This window comes from Nerophis ophidion, linkage group LG28 (genome assembly GCF_033978795.1).
Source record: "Nerophis ophidion isolate RoL-2023_Sa linkage group LG28, RoL_Noph_v1.0, whole genome shotgun sequence".
NCBI classification, from domain to species: domain Eukaryota; kingdom Metazoa; phylum Chordata; class Actinopteri; order Syngnathiformes; family Syngnathidae; genus Nerophis; species Nerophis ophidion.
In genome coordinates, this window is record NC_084638.1 from 13,930,553 (window position 1) to 13,953,428 (window position 22,876).

The 22,876-nt window shown below is 42.0% G+C and overlaps 1 protein-coding gene across 1 annotated transcript in view; it reads left to right on the forward strand.

Annotated features, from left to right (window-relative positions):
- Positions 1 to 22,876, forward strand: part of ccdc39 (coiled-coil domain containing 39) — a 57,523-nt gene that overhangs the window by 12,557 nt on the left and 22,090 nt on the right. Inside the window, exons 5-12 of the mRNA XM_061890335.1 lie at positions 1,433 to 1,525; positions 11,275 to 11,403; positions 13,542 to 13,733; positions 13,808 to 13,911; positions 13,993 to 14,125; positions 20,326 to 20,520; positions 20,583 to 20,747; positions 20,827 to 20,964. Coding sequence (XP_061746319.1) covers positions 1,433 to 1,525; positions 11,275 to 11,403; positions 13,542 to 13,733; positions 13,808 to 13,911; positions 13,993 to 14,125; positions 20,326 to 20,520; positions 20,583 to 20,747; positions 20,827 to 20,964 — 1,149 coding nt within the window. The remainder of the gene's footprint in view (positions 1 to 1,432; positions 1,526 to 11,274; positions 11,404 to 13,541; positions 13,734 to 13,807; positions 13,912 to 13,992; positions 14,126 to 20,325; positions 20,521 to 20,582; positions 20,748 to 20,826; positions 20,965 to 22,876) is intronic.

The following is a 22,876-nucleotide window of genomic DNA, read 5'->3' on the forward strand; positions in this document are numbered from 1 at the left end:
TAGCATGTTCTATTTGTTATAGTTATTTGAATGACTCTTACCATAATATGTTACATTAACATACCAGGAACCTTCTCAGTTGGTTATTTATGCGTCATATAACGTACACTTATTCAGCCTGTTGTTCACTATTCTTTATTTATTTTAAATTGCCTTTCGAATGTCTATTCTTGGTGTTGGATTTTATCAAATACATTTCCCCCAAAAATGCGACTTATACTCCAGCGCGACTTATATATGTTTTTTTCCTTCTTTATTATGCATTTTCAGTAGGTGCGACTTATACTCCAGAGCAGGGGTGTCAAACTCAAATACAGAGTGGGCCAAAATTTTAAACGGAACAAAGCCACGGGCCAAGGTTGAACTAATGAACCTTTTAATAGGGACCCAAACAAGTTTTGCATTAAATATTGAACAAGCAAGGCTTATATAACTTTAGTGACATGCAAAATCCAGTTTCAAATAATAATAATTAAAAAAATATCAATGGCATATCAAAAAAAATTAAAATTAAAATGTTATGCCTTTTTTTCTATTTGCAATCTTCTGAGGTAAATATCCAATTTTTTCCACAGGCTAATAATACATTTGAAAATAAAATAACAATAATGAATGAACCAAACATTCAAGCCTTGAAGTAGCAAGAGAAAATGCATGAATAAAACATTAACTATTGGTCAGTTTGCTGGAAGTTTCCCGGAAGAGTTAGTGCTGCAAGGGTTTCTGGGTATTTGTTCTGTTGTGTTACGGTGCGGATGTTCACTCGAAATGTGTTTGTCATTCTTGTTTGGTGTGGGTTCACTGTGTGCCGCATATTTGTAACAGTGCTAAAGTTGTTTATACGGCCACCCTCAGTGTGACCTGTATGGCTGTTGACCAAGTGTGCCTTGCATTCTCTTGTGCGTGTGTGTTGAAGCCACAAATATTATGTGACAGGCTGTTAGTATGGAGGAAAAGCGGACGTGACGACAGGTTGTAGAGAACGCTAAAGGCAGTGCCTTAAATGCACGTCCCCAATATAGTTGTCCAGGTGGAAATCGGTAGAAATTCGGGAGAATGGTTGCCCCGGGAGAATTTCGGGAGGGGCACTGAACTTCGGGAGTCTACCGGGAAAATTAGGAGGGTTGGCAAGTATGAGTATTAGCGGTGAATGCTGTGTTACAGCGGCGGGCCAGCTCTAATGCTAAATTGATATTGCCTCAAGGGCCAAATTAAATTACATGGCGGGCCAGAGTTTGACACCCATGCTCCAGAGCGACTTATACTCCGAAAAATACGGTATACACTGAAAAGCAGAGGGCCCGAAATAGAGCCTTGTGGCACACCCAAATCACAATTTATCACGGCATCATTTGAGAATGTCATGTACAGTTGTATTCATCATGTTACTTGTACTATTTTGTATGTATTTGTGCGATGTGTTGTCCCGCAGTCCCTCACTCTGGCCATGGAGAGAATGACAACGGAGGTCAACAAGAAGCGCAAAGAACTCGACAAGGAAATGACAGAGAATTTGTCCGCACAGGTAACAATGCAAAGCTTCGGCGTTCCCGATTGAGACGTGTGGCGCTTCGGTGCAATTTAAAGCGGTGCTTCTCAACCATAGGGCAGGAGCCCAATGTACCCCCGAGAGGGCCACGAAAAAATCTCAGCTGTATGGGCCTTGGTTGTAAAACACTTTTCCATCACTTGGTAGTGATGTGCGGATCGATACTGGAATATCTGCTCCAATATTGATTTTCAAATCAAAATGTTGATATTTTACTTAAAGGGGAACATTATCACAATTTCAGAAGGGTTAAAACCAATAAAAATCAGTTCCCAGTGTCTTATTTTATTTTTCAGAGATTTTTTTTCAAAATTTTACCCATCATGGAATATCCCGAAAAAAGGCTTTAAAGTGCCCGATTTTCGCTCTCTGTAAATCCAGCCGTCCATTTTCCTGTGACGCCAATACAAACAAACATTGCAGAGGGAGAAGAAATTTGGCGTGAAAGCTCCTCATATCCTCACATTGTTTCTAATGTGAGCCACCAGCAGTAAGAGCCATTCGGACCGAGAAAGCGACAATTTCGCCATTAATTTGAGCGAGGATGAAAGATTCATGGATGAGGATATTGATAGTGAAGGACTAGAAAAAATTAAAATGAAAAAAATTAAATAAAAAGCGACGGCTCTGGACGGCGGCAGTGTGAGCGTTTCAGATGTAATTAGACACATTTACTAAGATCATTCTGGAAGATCCCTTATCTGCTTATTGTTTTATTAGTGTTTTAGTGAGCCTATCTTGCCGATTGTATTGTACCATATGTCCCGGCAAGAAATCTACGTTCAAAAGACTCCGGCTTATTAGTGATTCCTAGAGCCCAAAAAAAGTCTGCGGGCTATAGAGCGTTTTCCGTTCGGGCTCCAGTACTCTGGAATGCCCTCCCGGTAACAGTTCGAGATGCTACCTCAGTAGAAGCATTTAAGTCTCACCTTAAAACTCATCTGTATACTCTAGCCTTTAAATAGACCTCCTTTTTAGACCAGTTGATCTGCCGCTTCTTTTCTTTCTCCTATGTCCCCCCCTCCCTTGTGGAGGGGGTCCGGTCCGATGACCATGGATGAAGTACTGGCTGTCCAGAGTCGAGACCCAGGATGGACCGCTCGTCGGGACCCAGGATGGACCGCTCGCCTGTATCGGTTGGGGACATCTCTACGCTGCTAATCCGCCTCCGCTTGGGATGGTCTCCTGTGGACGGGACTCTCGCTGCTGTCTTGGATCCGCTTGAACTGAACTCTCGCGGCTGTGTTGGAGCCACTATGGATTGAACTTTCACAGTATCATGTTAGACCCGCTCGACATCCATTGCTTTCGGTCCCCTAGAGGGGGGGGGTTGCCCACATCTGAGGTCCTCTCCAAGGTTTCTCATAGTCAGCATTGTCACTGGCGTCCCACTGGATGTGAATTCTCCCTGCCCACTGGGTGTGAGTTTTCCTTGCCCTTTTGTGGGTTCTTCCGAGGATGTTGTAGTCGTAATGATTTGTCCAGTCCTTTGAGACATTTGTGATTTGGGGCTATATAAATAAACATTGATTGATTGATTGATTGATAAAGACATACCTCGAGGTCGGATGGCTGCGGTGAACACGCCAGTGTCTCAGAGAGAAGCCGAGGAGCCAAGCTCACAGCTGCCTTTTTTTGACAGTTACTGCAGGAGGACGAATAAGATATATATCACAATGTTCCCATCCAAAAACATGCTGGTTGACGTAGAGAAACATGTTCGCTTGATCGCTCTGTGTTAAAGCTTCACAACAAACAAAGAAACACCGGCTGTGTTTCGGTGCTAAAGGCAGCTGCAATCCACCAACAGCATTCTTCTTTATAGTCTCCATTTTTAATTGAACAAATGGCAAAAGATTCAGGAACACAGATGTCCAAATTACTGTGTAATTATGCGATGAAAAGAGACGACTTTTAGCCGTAAGTGGTGCTCAGCTAGTACGTCCCCTCCAACCTGAAACGTCACAAACACATGCGTGTGATTTTCCGCCACGTTTTCAACATGAAACTCCACGGGAAACTTAAAATTGTAATTTAGTAAACTAAACCGGCCGTATCGGCATGTGTTGCAATGTTAATATTTCATCATTGATGTATAAACTATCAGACTGCGTGGTCGGTAGTAGTGGCCAAAACTAAATCAGGACCCTGGTTTAATGAGAGAACCCCTGCGATCAGACGCGAGTGCCGCAAAAGCTGAACGCAGGTGGAAGAAGGACAAGCTTCAGGTGTCACTCCAGATTTTAAAGGACTGTCGGCATCGATATCAGAGCCCAGTAAAAGAGAAAAAATGACAACATTTGGCAAACATTATTGCCTCCAATGGTTTCGACCCTCACAATACGAAGGTCCTGCAGTCTTGGGTTCAATCCCAGGCTCGGGATCTTTCTGTGTGGAGTTTGCATGTTCTCCCCCGGGAATGCGTGAGTTCCCTCCGGGTACTCCGGCTTCCTTCCACTTCCAAAGACATGCACCTGGGGATAGGTTGATTGGCAACACTAAATTGGCCATAGTGTGTGAATGTGAGTGTGAATGTTGTCTGTCTATCTGTGTTGGCCCTGCGATGAGGGGGCGACTTGTCCAGGGTGTACGCCGCCTTTCGCCTGATTGTAGCTGAGATAGGAATCAGCGACCCCCGCGATCCCTAAGGGAATAAGCGATAGAAAATTGATGGATGGATATATATATATATATATATATATATATATATATATATATATATATATATGCATACTTGGTCAACAGCCATACCGTTTACACTGATGGTTGTGATATAAACAACTTTAAAACTCTTACTAATATGCGCCACACTCTGTGAACCCACACCAAACAAGAATAACAAACACATTTCTGGAGAACATTGGCTCTGTAACACATTATAAACGCAACATAAAAATTACCTAGAATTCCAATGCATCAATGACTCTTGGCTATATTATACACGCGCCCCCAAGTCCGCCCACCTCAACTGATGCACAGAGAGGGGGCGGGGTGGGGGGTTGGTGGTAGCGGGGTGTATAATATAGCCAAGAGTCATGGATGCATTGGAATTCTGGGTAATTCTTATGTTGCGTTTATAATGTGTTACAGAGCCGATGTTCTCCCGAAATGTGTTTGTTATTCTTGTTTGGTGTGGGTTCACAGAGTGTGGCGCATATTAGTAAGAGTGTTAAAATTGTTTTATATCACAACCATCAGTGTGATCTGTATGGCTGTGGAATAAGACCCCTGGTTTACACATATTAAGAGACAAATAAATTCTTTCGCCATTTTATTCAAAACCATTGACTCTGTTCTAAATGCCCCTCAGCCTACATCATGGGTGTCAAACTCTGGCCCGCGGGCCAAATTTTGGCCCGCCATGCAATTTCACTTTTGGCCCTTGAGGCAATATCAAATTAACATTAGAGGTGGCCCGCTGCTGTAACACTGCATTCACCGCTAACACTCTTACTTGCCAACCCTCTCGATTTTCCCGGGAGACTCCCGAAGTTCAGTGCCCTTGCCGAATTTCATCCCGGACAACAATATTTGGAGTGGGCTTTAAAGGCACTGACTTTGACGTTCTCTACAATCTGTCTCCACGTCCGCTTTTCCTCTATACAAACAGCGTGTCGGCCCAGTCACATACTCTATGCGGCTTATACACACACACAAGTGAATGCAATGCATACTTGGTCAACAGCCATACAGTTCACACTGAGGGTGGCCGTATAAACAACTTTAACACTGTTACAAATATCCGCCACACTGTGAACCCACACCAAACAAGATTGACACATTTCGGGAGAACATCCGCACCGTAACTTGGTCAACAGCCATACAGGTCACACTGAGGTTGGCCACATAAATAACTTTAACACTGTTACAAATATGCGCCACACTGTGAACCCACACCAAACAAGAATGACATATTTTGGGAGAACATCCTCACCGTAACACAACATGAACACAACAGAACAAATACCCAGAACGCCTTGCAGCACCAACTCTTGCGGGACGCTACAATATACACCCCCCGCTATCACCAAACCCCGTCCACCTCAACCCCACCGCCGAAAATAGGCATTAAATTTTTATTTAAATGTTATTTGATATGCCATTGATATTTTTTAATTGTTATTATTTGAAACTGGATTTTGCAAGTCACTATAAAGTTATATAAGCCTTGCTTGTTCAATATTCAATGCAAAACTTGTTTGGGTCCCTATTAAAAGGTTAATTTGTTCAACCTCGGCCCGCGGCTTTGTTCGGTTTTAAATTTTGGCCCACTCTGTATTTGAGTTTGACGCCCCTGGCCTACATGCTTGGAACCCTCCTCTGAATTGTGCAATGCCTTTTTAGACTATTTTATTGATAGGATTGCCACAACAATGGCTGTCATTTCTTTTCCGACTTCTGACCCTTCTGTCCCGTTTAACTACTCTGCTGTTTTTAATCAGTTTGAGCGAGTGACTCCGCGGCAGTTAGAAGAATTAACGAATCATATGAAGCCCTCAGGTTCCCCCCAAGATGCTGTCCCTCCCTACATTTTTCAAAGAAGTGTTTTCTTGCATAGGGCAGTCTGTCCTAAATATTTTAAATAGCGGTCTGTTTTTCTGGTGTAGTTCCTACCGCCGTGGTTCAACAGCTTTTAAAGAAACCTGGTCTTGACGGTTCAGCTTTAGCCCATTTTAGACCCATTTCTAAGCTGCCTTTCCTCTCAAAGATCTTGGAGAAGATTGTTTTTACCCATTTAATCACTTTTTTTTAGAGGACTGAAGTCATTCAATCTGGTTTTAAACCCCCTCCATAGTACCGAGTCAGCATTACGAAGGGTTTTTAATGACATCCTGAGAGCAACAGTTTTAGGTGGACCGTAATGTTTTAATTAGCCGCCTACAGCATCAAGTGTGCATCTGTGGTACTGCTTTGAGTTGGCTGAAGTCATGTTTGACTAACAGGACTTTCTCTGCAAATGTTGCTGGTTTTGAATCCTCGGTTGCTCCATTGACATGTGGGGTCCCACAAGGCTCAGTTTTAGGACCACTGCTCTTTTCTATGTATTTACTTCCTCCGTGCTCAATCCTAAGAAAGCAATATATTTTTTTCATTCTTATGCCGATGACACACAAATCTATTTTCCGTTAAAGAGAAACCATATCTCTTCAATGCAGCCACTACTTGCTTGGCTTGAAGATATCAAGGCCTGGATGGCGCTAAACTTCTTAAATTTCAATGAAAAGAAGACAGAAGTGATAGTGTTTGGACCCAGTGGTACCTGTGAGCCCCCCAACTCCCCTGTTGACTTTGGCCCCTTGACTTTGCACATTAAGCCCATGGTCACCAACCTGGGCTTTCGTATTGACAGTGATTTTAAATTGGACCGTCAGATTGGCACACTTTTTGTTTATTTACGTCAGCTGCTAAGGTTAAAAACCTTCTTTCTAGGCAACAGTTTGAGACAGTAATCCATGCCTATTGTCACAGTTATTTGACGTCGAACCCCAGGATGCAGAGAAGGAGGCAGGCATTGAACGGGAAAACATGGTTTTAATTTAAAATACTAGAACTAGAACAAACAAAGGGTACAAACAAAAAGCGCGCACATGGGCGGAATAACAAACTAAGGGTCTTTAGCTAGCAAGAAACAAAAAATGACCTAGGGTGGAAGCTAGCGGGTGGCAAACAGGAAAAAGTGGAAATGGCTAATGCTAACAGAAACAGCTTACCGCTACGACGACTAGGACAAAATGTAGCATGACAGGTAGTAGCTGTAACAAAACGACACGACAAGAGCGACATGTGGCGACGACAATACACATGACAATACAATGATCCGGCAACAGACACAACACAAGGCAGGTACAAATAGGAGCGGGCTTATTGGCGACAGGTGTGGCCAGGTGCCAATCAGCCGCAGCTGAGGAGGAACACAGCACTCAGGCAACAAGACAGGAAGCTGACAAAATAAGAGCACTAGACAGGAACTAAGGACAGGAAATACTAAACAGAGGAAACAGACAAATGCAGAGGAAAAAACTAAAACATAGACGAACCTTTATTACATCTCGGCTGGATTACTGTAACTCTTTGTATTTTGGTGTTGATCAATCTTCTCTCTCACGTCTGCAGCTGGCCCAAAATGCAGCTTCCCGACTTTTAGCCAACACAAGAAGAAGAGAGCACATTACTCCTGTTTTAGCCTCCCTCCACGAACTGCCTGTGTCTTTTAGAGTCCATTTTAAAATGATCTTACTCTTTTTTAAATCCTTACATGGTTTTGTCCCGCCTTACCTCTCTGAGCTGCTCCACCTCTGTGCCCCCATCCGGTTCCTCAGGTCAGCTGATCAGCTGATCCTGGAGTTACCCAAATCAAAGCGCAAGCTCAGAGGGGACAGAGCCTTCTCTGTTGCGGGTCCCAAACTCTGGAACGATCTTCCTCTCCATGTGAGACAGGCCCCTTCTTTGGCTATTTTCAAGACCCTTCTTAAAACCCATTTTTATTAACTGGCTTGTAACCCAGCATGAGACTTTAAACTGTTTTTAACTTTTTTAACTGTTTTTAACTTTTCAACTGCTTTTTATCTAGCAAATTGTTCTTAAAGTAATTTGTATTTGCTACTTCAATGTTTTTTTTAGTCTGTCCTTTGCCCTTATTTCTGTGTGGTGTACAGCCCTTTGTTTTTCAACTGTGGTTGTTTTTAAAGGGATTTATAAATAAAGTTGGTATGGTATGGTATTCACGAGCTCAAAATACTTCAGAGTTTGAAATAAATAATACAAATACAAATAAATATAATAATAACAATAATAATACTACTAATAAAAAAATGATACCAAAAAAACCTATATTCCTTAGTCTATCTAGTTATTTGAAATACGTAACTTTTTACATTTTAGCAGACACATTAGATGCATTTGCACACAATTTTGGTATCGCATTGGTATCGCCGATAGCAACCATTCGTATCGCACTTCACTACCACTTGTGGCAGTACTGAAAATATCGAAGGAACAGAAAAAGTCTGGAGCTTAAGTCATAGAAAACTTTCTTAAGCGCAAAAAATATTTTCATTTATTTCTTTAGCCCTTTAATTCTATTGACAGTTTATTTAAGTAAAATGTAGATTGTTCTTATTTATCATTAATTAAGTTGGATATTTATTAGCACTGCATAATTGTATGCAAGTTTATTTTTCATCAGTTTTATGAATCCCTTCTTTTGCAGTGTATTTGATTTATCCAATTTTGTAATCAGGCTGACCTAAGCCTTGATAATAAATGGTGTGATTAACACATGCTTTTATTTCATTTGACAAGGTTTATCTTTTTAAACTGTAAGTAGGTGAGATATCATTATTGAATATGATTAAAATCAAGAGTAAGACCACTAATTCGGTGTCAATGTTTGAGTGTGCCCACCTCTGACGTAAAAAAGTTGGACTTCGAGGTCAAAGAGGTTAAAGGCCTACTGAAATGAGATTTTCTTATTTAAACCCATTCTATGTGTCATACTTGATAATTTTGTGATATTACCATATTTTTGCTGAAAGGATTTAGTAGAGAACATCAACGATAAACTTTGCAACTTTTGGTCGCTCATAAAAAAGCCTTGCCTGTACCGGAAGTAGAAGCCGATGTGCGCGTTACGTCACCGGTGTGAGGGCTCCTCACATCCGCACATTGATTACAACCATAGACACCTGCAGCTCGAGCGATTCTGACTGAGAAAGCGACAATTTCCCCATTAGTTTTGAGCGAGGATGAAAGATTCGTGGATGAGGAAAGTTAGAGTGAAGCACTAGAAGAAAAAAAGGCGAGTGCAGTGGGAGCGATTCAGATGTTATTAGACATATTTACTTGGATAATTCTGGAAAATCCCTTATTTGCTTATTGTGTTACTAGTGTTTTAGTGAGATTATAAAGTCATACCTGAAAGTCGGAGGGGTGCGGTGACCGCCAGTGTCTCTGAGAGAATTAAGCCAATTGACGAGCAGAGATGACAGCTGCTGCAGCAGGACGCTAACTCCGCACAAGTCTCCGGTAAGAGCCGACTTAATATCCCAATTTTCTCATCCAAAAACTTGCTGGTTGACATGTGGTAGAGAAACATGTTCGCTAAAGCTTCACAACAAACAAAGAAACACCGACTGTGTTTCAGTTGCTAAAGGCAGCTGCAATCCACCGCTTTCCACCAACAGCATTCTTCTTTGACGTCTCCATTATTAATTGAACAAATTGCAGAAGATTCAGCAACACAGATGTCCAAAATACTGTGTAATTATGCGATGAAAAGAGACGACTTTTAGCCGTAAGTGGTGCTGGGCTAAAAATGTCCGCTCAACCAATAACGTCACAAACACGCGTCGTCGTTCCGCGACGTTTTCAACAAGAAACTCCGCGGGAAATTTAAAATTGTAATTTAGTCAACTAAACCGGCCGTTTTGGCATGTGTTGCAATTTTAAAATTTCATAATTGATATATAAACCATCAGACTGCGTGGTCGGTAGTAGTGGGTTTCAGTAGGCGTTTAAGATCCCCTGATTTAAAATACCGTATTTTTCGGACTATTAGACACACTTAAAATCCTTTCCTTTTCTCAAAACTCGACATTGTTCCTTATAACACGGTGCGCCTAATGTACGGAACATTTTTGGTTGTGCTTACCAACCTCGTAGCTATTTTATTTGGTACATGGTGAAATGATACGTGTGACCAGTAGATGGCAGTCACACATAAGAGATGTGTGTAGACTCCAATATGACTCAAGTAAACAACACCAAAATTGTATATGTTTCATTGAAAATATAGAACATTAAAAATGTATCAAAATGTCTTGGTAAGCTATGAAGCCTCTGCATCAACGTACGAGTATTATTATGGTGTGTGTATAAGAAAAAGCAAGTTTTCTTCCTTCTTGCACCTGCTGATATGTATTTGGGATCTGCATAAATCCTGAAAATTTGTACACGTGCCGACACCGTAGTCGATAAGCTTCTACTTTTTCTCTAACTTCCTGTTATGGGACATTCATCCTCCGCTGTTGCCATTTTGAATATAAAGTAGTGTAAAGTTCTTACTCATATCTGGCAGTAAACTCGCCATGAAAGCGCTAAAACATACCGGTGTAGTGAGTTTATATTATTCACCCAAGGATCTTTAGTTATTAGAGAGTTCCGGTGAGACTTTTCTTCACGGGACACATTTCCGGTGTCGTTGCACTAGTGTCGGCTCTTACCGGTGACTTGTGCGGAGTTAGCGTCCTCCTGCAGCAGCTGTCATCTTGGCTCGTCAATTGGCTTAATTCTCTCAGAGACACTGGCGGTCACCGCACCCCTCCGACTTTCAGGTAGGACTTTATTGATTTACGTAAAGTCTGAATATTATTAAAACAGTTAGCGGGATCTTTTCACACTTCTTCCACTCCCGTCCTTGCACGCTACACCGCTACATCAAAGATGACGGCGAAAAGACGCTGCTGAACGTGAGCCACGTGAATAAGACTGCCCACAATTTTTGACCAAAGAACCACTATTGCATGTTATGTAGACCACAAGGAAGTTATTTTTCATTTATTTAGAAAAAAACAAAAATAATATGACCCCCTTGTGAATGAAACCGCTCATCGGCAGTGCGCCTTATAATCCGGTGCGCTCTATAGTCCGGAAAATATGGTAAACTAAAAATAATACAAGAAAAAATAAGCAAGGAAATTTGTATTTTGTATGTTTTTCTCTTTCAGATCGCTCTAGACAAGACAGCAGAGAATTTGCAGCAGGCTCATCTGCAAACCGAGCAGATCCTCCACCAGTGGGAAAACACCATCCGACAGATGAAGCAAAGAGATGCTGACATACAACAATATGCCCAGGTAAGCAAAAAACACAATATGAACACAACGTGTGTAGAGCAGTCCAGATGGTTCTTTTCCTCTTTGGTTCCCAAAAATGTTTTTGAAATATAGACTCGTCAGACCACAAAACACTTTTCCACTTTGAATCAGTCCATCTTGGATGAGGTGACTACTTGTCCAGCGTGTACCTCGCCTTCCGCCCATGTGCAGCTGGGATAGGCGACAGCACTCACCGCATTTCCAAAAGGGACAAGCAGTAAAAAAAATGGATGAACGGATATCGGATGAGATTGGGCCCAGTGTAGCCGGCGGTGTTTCTGGGTGTTGTTGATAAATGGCTTTCGTTTTGCATAGTAGAGTCTTAACTTCCACTTACAGATGTAGCGACCAACTGTTGTTACTGACAGTGGTTTTGTAGGGGCGCCATGGCGTAGTGGGTAGAGCGGCCGTGCCAGAAACCTGAGGGTTGAAGGTTCGCTTCCCACCGATTGACATCCATTATCGCTGCCCTTGTGTCCTTGGGCAGGACACTTCACCTTTGCCCCCGGTGCCGCTCACACTGGTGAATGAATGATGAATAAATGATTGGTGGTGGTCGGAGGGGCCGTAGGTGCAAATATGCAGCCACGCTTCCGTCAGTCTACCCCAGGGCAGCTGTGGCTACAGATGTAGCTTACCACCACCAGGTGTGAATGAAATGGGTTCCCACTTCTCTGTGAGCGCTTTGAGTATCTAACAATAGAAAAGCGCGATGTAAATCTAATCCATCATCATCATCATCATCTTTTCTGAAGTGTTCCTGAGCCAATGTGGGGATATCCTTTACACACTCATGTCGCTTGCGGGATCAAAAGGTCACAGTCATGCTGCCTGCATGCAGTGATTTTTCCAGATTCTCTGAAACTTTTGATGATATTACGGATTGTAGATGGTGAAATCCCTACATTCCTTGCAATAGTTGGTTGACAAATGTTGTTTTTGAACTGCTGGACAATTTGCTCACGCATTTAGCATTAATGGGGTAGTTACCCATGCCTCGGGCTCTGATACAACCCCCATACCATCATAGATGCTGGCTTTTGAACTTTGCGCCTAAAACAGTCCAGATAGTTCTTTTCCTCTTTGGTTTCCAAAAACTTTTTGAAATATGGACTCGTCAGACCACAGAAGACTTTCCCACTTTGAATCAGTCCATCTTGGACGAGGTGGCGTTTTGTCCAGCATGTACCCCGCTTTCCGCCCATGTGCAGCTGGCATAGGCTACAGCACCCACCGTGATCCCAAAAGGGACAAGCGGTAAAAAAAAGGGATGAATGGATCTCGGATGAGATTGGGCCCAGTGAAGCCAGCGGTGTTTCTGGGTGTTGTTGATAAATGGCTTTCGTTTTGCATAGTAGAGTCTTAATTTGCACTTACAGATGTAGCGACCAACTGTTGTTACTGACAGTGGTTTTCTGAAGTTTTCCTGAGCCCATGTGGTGATATCCTTTACACACTCATGTCGCTTGCGGGATCAAAAGGTCACAGGCATGCTGCTTGCATGCAGTGATTTCTCCAGATTCTCTGAACCTTTTGATGATATTACGGATTGTAGATGGTGAAATCCCTACATTGGTTGACAAATGTTGTTTTTGAACTGTTGGACAATTTGCTCACACATTTGTTCACAAAGTGGTGACGCTCACCCCATCCTTGTTTGTGAATGACTCGACATGTCATTGAAGCTGATTTTATACCCAATCATGGCACCCGCCTGTTCCCAATGAACCTGTTCACCTGTGGGATGTTCCAAATAAGTGTTTGACGAGCATTCCTCAACTTTCTCGATCTTTTTTGCCATTTGTGCCAGCTTTTTTGAAACATATTACAGGCATCAAATTCCAAATCAGCTAATATTTGCGAAAAAGGACAAAGTTTCTCATCAAGTATCTTGTCTTTGCAGTCATTTCAATTGAATATAAGTTGAAAAGTATTTGCAAAACATTTTAATCTGTTTTTATTTACCATTTACACACCGTCCCAATCTGCAATGAGGTGGCGACATGTCCAGAGTGTACACCGCCTTCCGCCCGAATGCAGCGACCCCGAACAGGACAAGCGGTAGAAAAATAGGTGGATGGACAACGTGCCAATTTCACTGGTTTTGGGTTTTGTAGAAGCTGTCCCAGACCAACCAGACCATGCGGGAAAGGAACGACTCCCTGACAGAAATGAAGCGGCTCGAGGACTTGCAGATGGCTGACAACAAGGACAAAGAGAAAAGGTTAACAGCAACCAATCGACATGCTGCAAAACTGCGGCTGGACTTGAAGGAGCAGGAAAAGAACCGGGTGGCCATGCAGGATGAGGTTATACTCTCTCAGCAAATTCTCCCAGGAGTCACCAAAGACTTTTCAACTTGGTTGTTGTGTTGTGTCTGCAGCTAAAAACTTGTAAAACCTCTCTGGATAGAACAGCGTCCACGGTGGAGTCTGTGAAGTCCAACATCTGCAGGCTGAAGGACGAGATCCAGAAAAACAAAATCAGGTCAGTCACATGTTGAAGCTCCACAATGTAAACACAAATTGCTTCTTTTTTTTTTTTTTTTTTTTAAATGTGTGAGTGTAGACTGGAACAGAGTGTGGCCCAGAATGTTGAATTTGAGGGGATGCTGAAAGCTGTGACCCAGAACGCCTTGAGCGAGAAGGAGAAAGCTGCGCTGATGGAGAATTTCCTCAAGGATGAGGAACAGGCCATCAAGGTGAGGATTCATTCATCCAGTGAAGTTGGCACGTTGTGTAAATAAATGCTAAATAAAAAACAGAATACAATACTTTTCAACTTATATTCAATTGAATAGACTGCAAAGACACACTATTTAACATTCGAACTGGAAAACGTAGTTATTTTTTGCAAGTATTAGCTAATTTTAATGAAATTAAACAATGGATGTCCGCTAACTTTTTGCAACTCAACGGCAAAAAAACGGAAATGCTGATTATCGGTCCTACTAGACACCGACCTCTATTTAATGATACAACTCTAACATTTGACAACCAAACAATTAAACAAGGCGACACGGTACAGAATCTGGGTATTATCTTCGACCCAACTCTCTCCTTTGAGGCACACATTAAAAACGTTACTAAAACGGCCTTCTTTCATCTCCGTAATATCGCTAAAATTCGCTCAGTTCTGTCCACTAAAGACGCTGAGATCATTATCCATGCGTTTGTTACGTCTCGTCTCGATTACTGTAACATATTATTTTCGGGTCTCCCCATGTCTAGCATTAAAAGATTACAGTTGGTACAAAATGCGGCTGCTAGACTTTTGACAAGAACAAGAAAGTTTGATCACATTACGCCTGTACTGGCTCACCTGCACTGGCTTCCTGTGCACTTAAGATGTGACTTTAAGGTTTTACTACTTACGTATAAAATATTACACGGTCTATCTCCATCCTATCTTGCCGATTGTATTGTACCATATGTCCCGGCAAGAAATCTGCGTTCAAAGGACTCCGGCTTATTAGTGATTCCCAAAGCCCAAAAAAAGTCTGCGGGCTATAGAGCGTTTTCCGTTCGGGCTCCAGTAATCTGGAATGCCCTCCCGGTAACAGTTCGAGATGCCACCTCAGTAGAAGCATTTAAGTCTCACCTTAAAACTCATTTGTATACTCTAGCCTTTAAATAGACTCCCTTTTTAGACCAGTTGATCTGCCGTTTCTTTTCTTTTTCTCCTATGTCCCACTCTCCCTTGTGGAGGGGGTCCGGTCCGATCCGGTGGCCATGTACTGCTAGCCTGTGTATCGGCTGGGGACATCTCTGCGCTGCTGATCCGCCTCCGCTTGGGATGGTTTCCTGCTGGCTCCGCTGTGAACGGGACTCTCGCTGCTGTGTTGGATCCGCTTTGGACTGGACTCTCGCGACTGTGTTGGATCCATTATGGATTGAACTTTCACAGTATCATGTTAGACCCGCTCGACATCCATTGCTTTCCTCCTCTCCAAGGTTCTCATAGTCATCATTGTCACCGACGTCCCACTCGGTGTGAGTTTTCCTTGCCCTTATGTGGGCCTACCGAGGATGTCGTATTGGTTTGTGCAGCCCTTTGAGACACTAGTGATTTAGGGCTGTATAAGTAAATATTGATTGATTGATTGATTGAATTTTGAATTTGATGCCTGCAACATCTTTAAAAAAAAGGCTGAGAAAGTTGAGGAATGCTCATCAAACACTTATTTGGAGCATCTCGCAGATGAACAGGCTAATTGGGAACAGCTTCCATGAGTCAGTCACTCTGTCATTCACAAACAAGGATGGAGCGAGGGTCACCACTTTGTGAACAAACGCGTGAGCAAATTGTCCAATGGTTTTAGAACAACATTTCAAAGAATTTAGGGATTTGACCATCAACGGTCTGTAGTATCATCAAAAGGTTCAGAGAATCTGGAGAAATGTGAATTGTGAATTATATTTATATAGCGCTTTTCTCTAGTGACTCAAAGCGCTTTACATAGTGAAACCCAATATCTAAGTTCCATTTAAACCAGTGTGGGTGGCACTGGGAGCAGGTGTGTAAAGTGTCTTGCCCAAGGACACAACGACAGTGACTAGGATGGCGAAAGCGGGAATCGAACCTTGAACCCTCAAGTTGCTGGCACGGCCACTCTACCAAACGAGCTATGCCGCCCCACTGCATGTAACATTGAATGCCCATGACCTTCGATCCCTCAATCAGTACTGTATCAAAAAGCAACACACACACACTGTATATATATATATATATATATATATATATATATATATATATATATATATATATATATATATATATATATATATATATATATATATATATGTATATATATATATATGTATATATATATATATATGTATATATATATATATATGTATATATATATATATATGTATATATATATATATATGTATATATATATATATATATGTATATATATATATGTGTATATATATATATATATATGTATATATATATATATATATGTATATATATATATATATACATATATATATATATATATACATATATATATATATATATATATATATACATATATATATATATATATATATATATATATATATATATACATATATATATATATATATATATATATATATATATATATATATATATATATATATATATATATATATATATATATATATATATATATATATATATATATATATATATATATATATATATATATATATATATATATATATATATATATATATATATATATATATATATATACGGTGGAAGTGCGTCTGCCTCACAATACGAAGGTCCTGCAGTCTTGGGTTCAATCCCAGGCTCGGGATCTTTCTGTGTGGAGTTTGCAGGTTCTCCCCCCGGGAATGCATGGGTTCCCTCCGGGTACTCCGGCTTCCTCCATTTTCCAAAGACATGCACCTGGGGATAGGTTGAATGGCAACACTAAATTGGCCCTAGTGTGTGAATGTGAGTGTGAATGTTGTCTGTCTATCTGTGTTGGCCCTGCGACGAGGGGCGACTTGTCCAGGGTGTACGCCGCCTCCCGCCTGATTGTAGCTGAGATAGGCACCAGCGACCCCCGTGATCCCTAAGGGAATAAGCAATAGAAAATTGATGGATGGATGGATATATATATATATATATATATATATATATATATATATATATATATATATATATATATATATATATATATATATATATATATGCATACTTGGTCAACAGCCATACCGTTTACACTGATGGTTGTGATATAAACAACTTTAAAACTCTTACTAATATGCGCCACACTCTGTGAACCCACACCAAACAAGAATAACAAACACATTTCTGGAGAACATTGGCTCTGTAACACATTATAAACGCAACATAAAAATTACCTAGAATTCCAATGCATCCATGACTCTTGGCTATATTATACACGCGCCCCCCAACTCCGCCCACCTCAACTGACGCACGGAGAGGGGGCGGGGTGGGGGGTTGGTGGTAGCGGGGTGTATAATATAGCCAAGAGTTATGGATGCATTGGAATTCTGGGTAATTCTTATGCTGCGTTTATAATGTGTTACAGAGCCGATGTTCTCCCGAAATGTGTTTGTTATTCTTGTTTGGTGTGGGTTCACAGACTGTGGCACATATTAGTAAGAGTGTTAAAATTGTTTTATATCACAACCATCAGTGTGACCTGTATGGCTGTGGAATAAGAGCCCTGGTTTACACATAGTAAGAGACAAACAAACTCCTTCGCCATTTTGAAAATGACGGTGGGGGAGGCGTCATTCGAGATGTCACGAATTCGACCCGGCGGTAAAAATAAGCATGCGCTAACAAATTTGGGGAGCGAGTTTTACCCGGCAGTAATTCAAGGCAGGCGCATATTACATGTGTGTTACATGTGTGTTTGTGTGTAAATGTATACATGTACACATTTTCTATATGTGTGTATATAATGGGCATATGCGAAGAGTAAGTGAAAGTTCAACTAATACCTTTTCTTTATTTTTATTTTTTTTTTCTTCCGTGGCAACATCATTAAAGTTTTGTAATCAATCAGATTTATCAAGCAGCTAAAACACACTAAAATGGATACATGAGTTTTTTACATTTTTTTCATCATGCATTGTAGTGAGTGTAATTTTTGATTATGTACGGTGTATTATGTACCTTAACTCAATATTTCTTGAAAAATTCCAACACCAACCATTTCAACTTATTTAAACTATTTAAGTTTTTTACCATTTAAAAAAAAAATAAAAAATTTGGTTTTTTTTTAAATTCCCAAATTTTGGGTACATTTCCATTGAAATCAATGGGACATTCTTCAAAGTTACACAACTCCCACCTTTTTCACCTGATTCAAACAAACTGTTCCAACTTCAAAATATTCCGCCTGTTTTTTTTTTTTATAACATCCACAAAGTTCAGTAAGCAGGTTGGAATATGTGTGACTATGTGTGTTAACTTCCAGTGTCGGTTGCATGAATGGGAAAGGTTGTTCGGATTAGGCCATATAGCTAAATGCTGTGCAGGGATTACTTCAATGGATTACTGCACTTATAAATTTGAGTGTGATGTAAGGATACCCTCATGAAAAGCACGTTTAATAAAAAAAACGTTATTATGGTCTTACCTTTACTTATAAATTAAGTCCATGCACCTCTCCTTCTGATCAAAGCATCGATAACTTGTTTATAGAAGGGCGGTATAGCTCGGTTGGTAGAGCGGCCGTGCCAGTAACTTGAGAGTTGCAAGTTCGATTCCCGCTTCCGCCATCCTAGTCACTGCCGTTGTGTCCTTGGGCAAGACACTTTACCCACCTGCTCCCAGTGCCACCCACACTGGTTTAAATGTAACTTAGATATTGGGTTTCACTATGTAAAGGTTTATTCAGGTGTACTGGAGAGGAGGCTACGCCGGATAGTCGAACCTCTGATTCAGGAGGAACAGTGTGGTTTTCGTCCTGATCGTGGAACTGTGGACCAGCTCTATACTCTCCGCAGGGTTCTTGAGGGTGCATGGGAGTTTGCCCAACCAGTCTACATGTGCTTTGTGGACTTGGAGAAGGCATTCGACCATGTCCCCTCGGGAAGTCCTGTGGGGAGTGCTCAGAGAATACGGGGTATCGGACTGTCTTATTGTGGCGGTCCGCTCCCTGTACGATCAGTGCCAGAGCTTGGTCCGCATTGCCGGCAGTAAGTCGAACACATTTCCAGTGAGGGTTGGACTCCGCCAAGGCTGTCCTTTGTCACCGATTCTGTTCATAACTTTTATGGACAGAATTTCTAGGCGCAGTCAAGGCGTTGAGGGGTTCCGGTTTGGTGACCGCAGGATTAGGTCTCTGCTTTTTGCAGATGATGTGGTCCTGATGGCTTCATCTGACCGGGATCTTCAGCTCTCACTGGATCGGTTCGCAGCCAAGTGTGAAGCGACCGGAATGAGAATCAGCACCTCCAAGTCCGAGTCCATGGTTCTCGCCCGGAAAAGGGTGGAATGCCATCTCCGGGTTGGGGTGGAGACCCTGCCCCAAGTGGAGGAGTTCAAGTACCTAAGAGTCTTGTTCACGAGTGGGGGAAGAGTGGATCGTGAGATCGACAAGCGGATCGGTGCGGCGTCTTCAGTAATGCGGACGTTGTACCGATCCGTTGTGGTGAAGAAGGAGCTGAGCCGCAAGGCAAAGCTCTCAATTTACCGGTCGATCTACGTTCCCATCCTCACCTATGGTCATGAGCTTTGGGTCACGACCGAAAGGATAGGATCACGGGTACAAGCGGCCGAAATGAGTTTCCTTCGCCGTATGGCGGGGCTCTCCCTTAGAGATAGGGCGAGAAGCTCTGCCATCCGGGAGGAACTCAAAGTAAAGCCGCTGCTCCTCCACATCGAGAGGAGCCAGATGAGGTGGTTCGGGCATCTGGTCAGGATGCCACCCAAACGCCTCCCTAGGGAGGTGTTTAGGGCACGTCCAACCGGTAGGAGGCCACGGGGAAGACCCAGGACACGTTGGGAAGACTATGTCTCCCGGCTGGCCTGGGAACGCCTCGGGATCCCCCGGGAAGAGCTAGACGAAGTGGCTGGGGAGAGGGAAGTCTGGGTTTCCCTGCTTAGGCTGTTGCCCCCGCGACCCGACCTCGGATAAGCGGAAGAAGATGGATGGATGGATGGATGGATATGTAAAGCGCTTTGACTCACTAGAGAAAAGCGCTATATAAATATAATTCACTTCACTTCAATGTAAAATCAATTATCATCGACCTGAATTACTCACCTTTTCCAGAAGACGGCAGCAAATTTGCCGAAAGGCGACTGTCCAAATTCCATATTACCAAACTTAAGACCCTGGCAAGCATCTCTTGGTTTGGACACCCCTTATGTGTAGATAAGGAACTTTTTGCTTTGATACCACTCTGTGTTTTACACTAGGAACTTGATGTAGAACTACGAGACCGAAGGGAGGAGCTCTTTCGTTGTAAACAGCATTTTGAAACTCTGAGAAAAAAGGAAAAGGATTTTATGGCCCAGGACTCGAGGAGCAAAGCCACCATCAGCAATCTGGAACGTGAGATAAGGAAACAAGAAGGGAATTTGATGAGACAGCAGATGATCATGAACGAGAAGGTATGCTAACCAAAACATTAGCTACTGGATTCTTTCTCACCTTTTTTTAAAATTCATTTCAGGACGTCCAAATAATCTTTTTGGATAAAAAGCTTGCGCGACTACGAGGTGTCGACGACTCTGAAGAAAAGCAAATGTTGGAAATGAAGATCAGCGAGTTGACGAAAGCCCTCGATGAGATGAAAAAGACATCCGGGAAAATTATCAACGCAATCAAAGAGGCTGAGGTCAGACTAGGTTAAGTAAGATTCACAATTGAAAAGTGTTCTCATCCTAAAGGGATTTTTTTTCTTTCTCTCTTGACAGAGTGACATTCGGTTTTTGAGGAAGGAAAATGAGACGTCCGCCGCTAACAAGGACGATCTGCAGAAGAAAGTAGAAGACATGATGCTGATCAATAACAATACTGAAAAGGAGTTAAAGAAACTCAGCTTCAAGAAACAGGTAAATATTATGGCTTCGGTAAATTCAAAACGATTACACAACAACATTAAAAATTTAGCCGTGAAAATCACTTTGGTAAGTGGGGTCAGCTGCACTGAACAAAAAAAATAGCTACGTGTGGCATTCCCTTTGAAATGCACATGACTGCCACCTATTGAAAAAAAAAATCTAGCAGTGGAACGTCAGATTTTGCTCATTGCCGACAATCCGTGTGTAAAGGATATCACCACATGGGCTCAGGAACACTTCAGAAAACCACTGTCAGTCACTACAGTTGGTCGGTACCCCTGCACTAGACCGTATATCTTACCTTTACTTGTAAATTAAGTCTGTTCGACTTTCCTTCTGGATGACGATCTCCATGACTTTGTTGTAGAATCCCGCCTTTTTCTCTTTGAGTTTTAAAAGTCTCTCAATGGAGATAATTGCCACAAAATGCAAGCCCCCGTTTCCCCGAAAAGCAGGTGGCGTTTATCAGGTCTTTTAATATTTCACGATTTTCCTTTACATTGGCATTGTGGATGCTGATATTTAGTCTCCGTTGTTCATTTAGAGCCATCCATCCATTTTCTTCCGCTTATCCGAGGTAGGGTCGCGGGGGCAGCAGCCTAAGCAGAGAAGCCCAGACTTCCCTCTCCCCAGCCATTTCGTCCAGCTCCTCCCGGGGGATCCCGAGGCATTCCCAGGCCAGCCGGGAGACATAGTCTTACCAACGTGTCCTGGGTCTTCCGTGATATTCCAAACATTTTGAAATAAATCTGACCTTTTTTGCAGGTTTTTCAGATCAGTACATCCCATTTGGGTCTAAACACGGTCACCCATTGAGAATAAGAGGCAGGGACAGCAATGAAGTCGTTTTTTTGTAGCCCAGCTACAGTATACCAATCCTTTTGAAATGAACGCGTTATTTTCTGTCTTCGGACCACATGTTTGAATCAAATCTGGCAGCTCTGGCTTTGGTCTCCCAGTATTAATGACCTCTTGCTTTGATTGAAAGTCCTGTTTTGAAAAATTCCTTATTTTAGAAATCAAATCCTCCATTTTTAGGGCGAAAAAGCATCATAGTTTGCGGAAGCTTAGCAGTCTGTTGTTTTCTTCTTCTACTTCTTCAGGGTCCATGAACTTTTGAACTGCAAGTTGACAATATATTGCCCCCTACTTTGAGGCAGAGGTACTTGCTGCCTCGTGGCCTGCCTTTTCCCCGTGGCAACAAGCACGCGCCCCCTCGCACGCACACGCTCAATACACTTTGTGTGTAGCGGTGGAGGCACTACCTATGGCTGCCTCACTTCTCGTCTGCCGCGTTATTTTGATCAGGAAACATGGAATTTCTGCAATTTTGACCATGGAAATGATCAAAACATACCGGAACCACACCAAAATCCCAAAGACCAAAAGAGAAATATCATAACTTATTTTTTTTTTTATTACTTCGTTTTGGAACCTCTCATGGTTAAGCCTTTTAACTCCCCTGGTGGCAGGGGGAGGCACTGCCTCACTTGCCTCCCCTGACAGCACGTCGCTGACACTTTCCTTCCGCGGCGGAGCGCTCAAGTACGCACACTTAATTAACTCTGCCAAAGACGTTATTTTTTCTGCAGAGTTTGTCTGATTGGCAACCAGTACACACTTTCACCCGGTTGCTAATCAGTCTCCTATTTCAGTCCGGCGCTGTCTTCCAGATGCTTACTGTCTTGTGTAGTGTGTGTCTACTTACCTCTAAAAAGGAAGTTATTTATTTTTTAAATGTATTTATTTATTTCAGGCGATGACATTAAAAAAAATAAAAATAAAATAAAAACACGTACAAAGTTGACAACACATAATAATATAAATTAATACGTAGCAAAAGGTAATGTATAGTATGTAATACATTATTGTCCGGTTTTGCCTGAAAGGGAGTGGGAAGAAG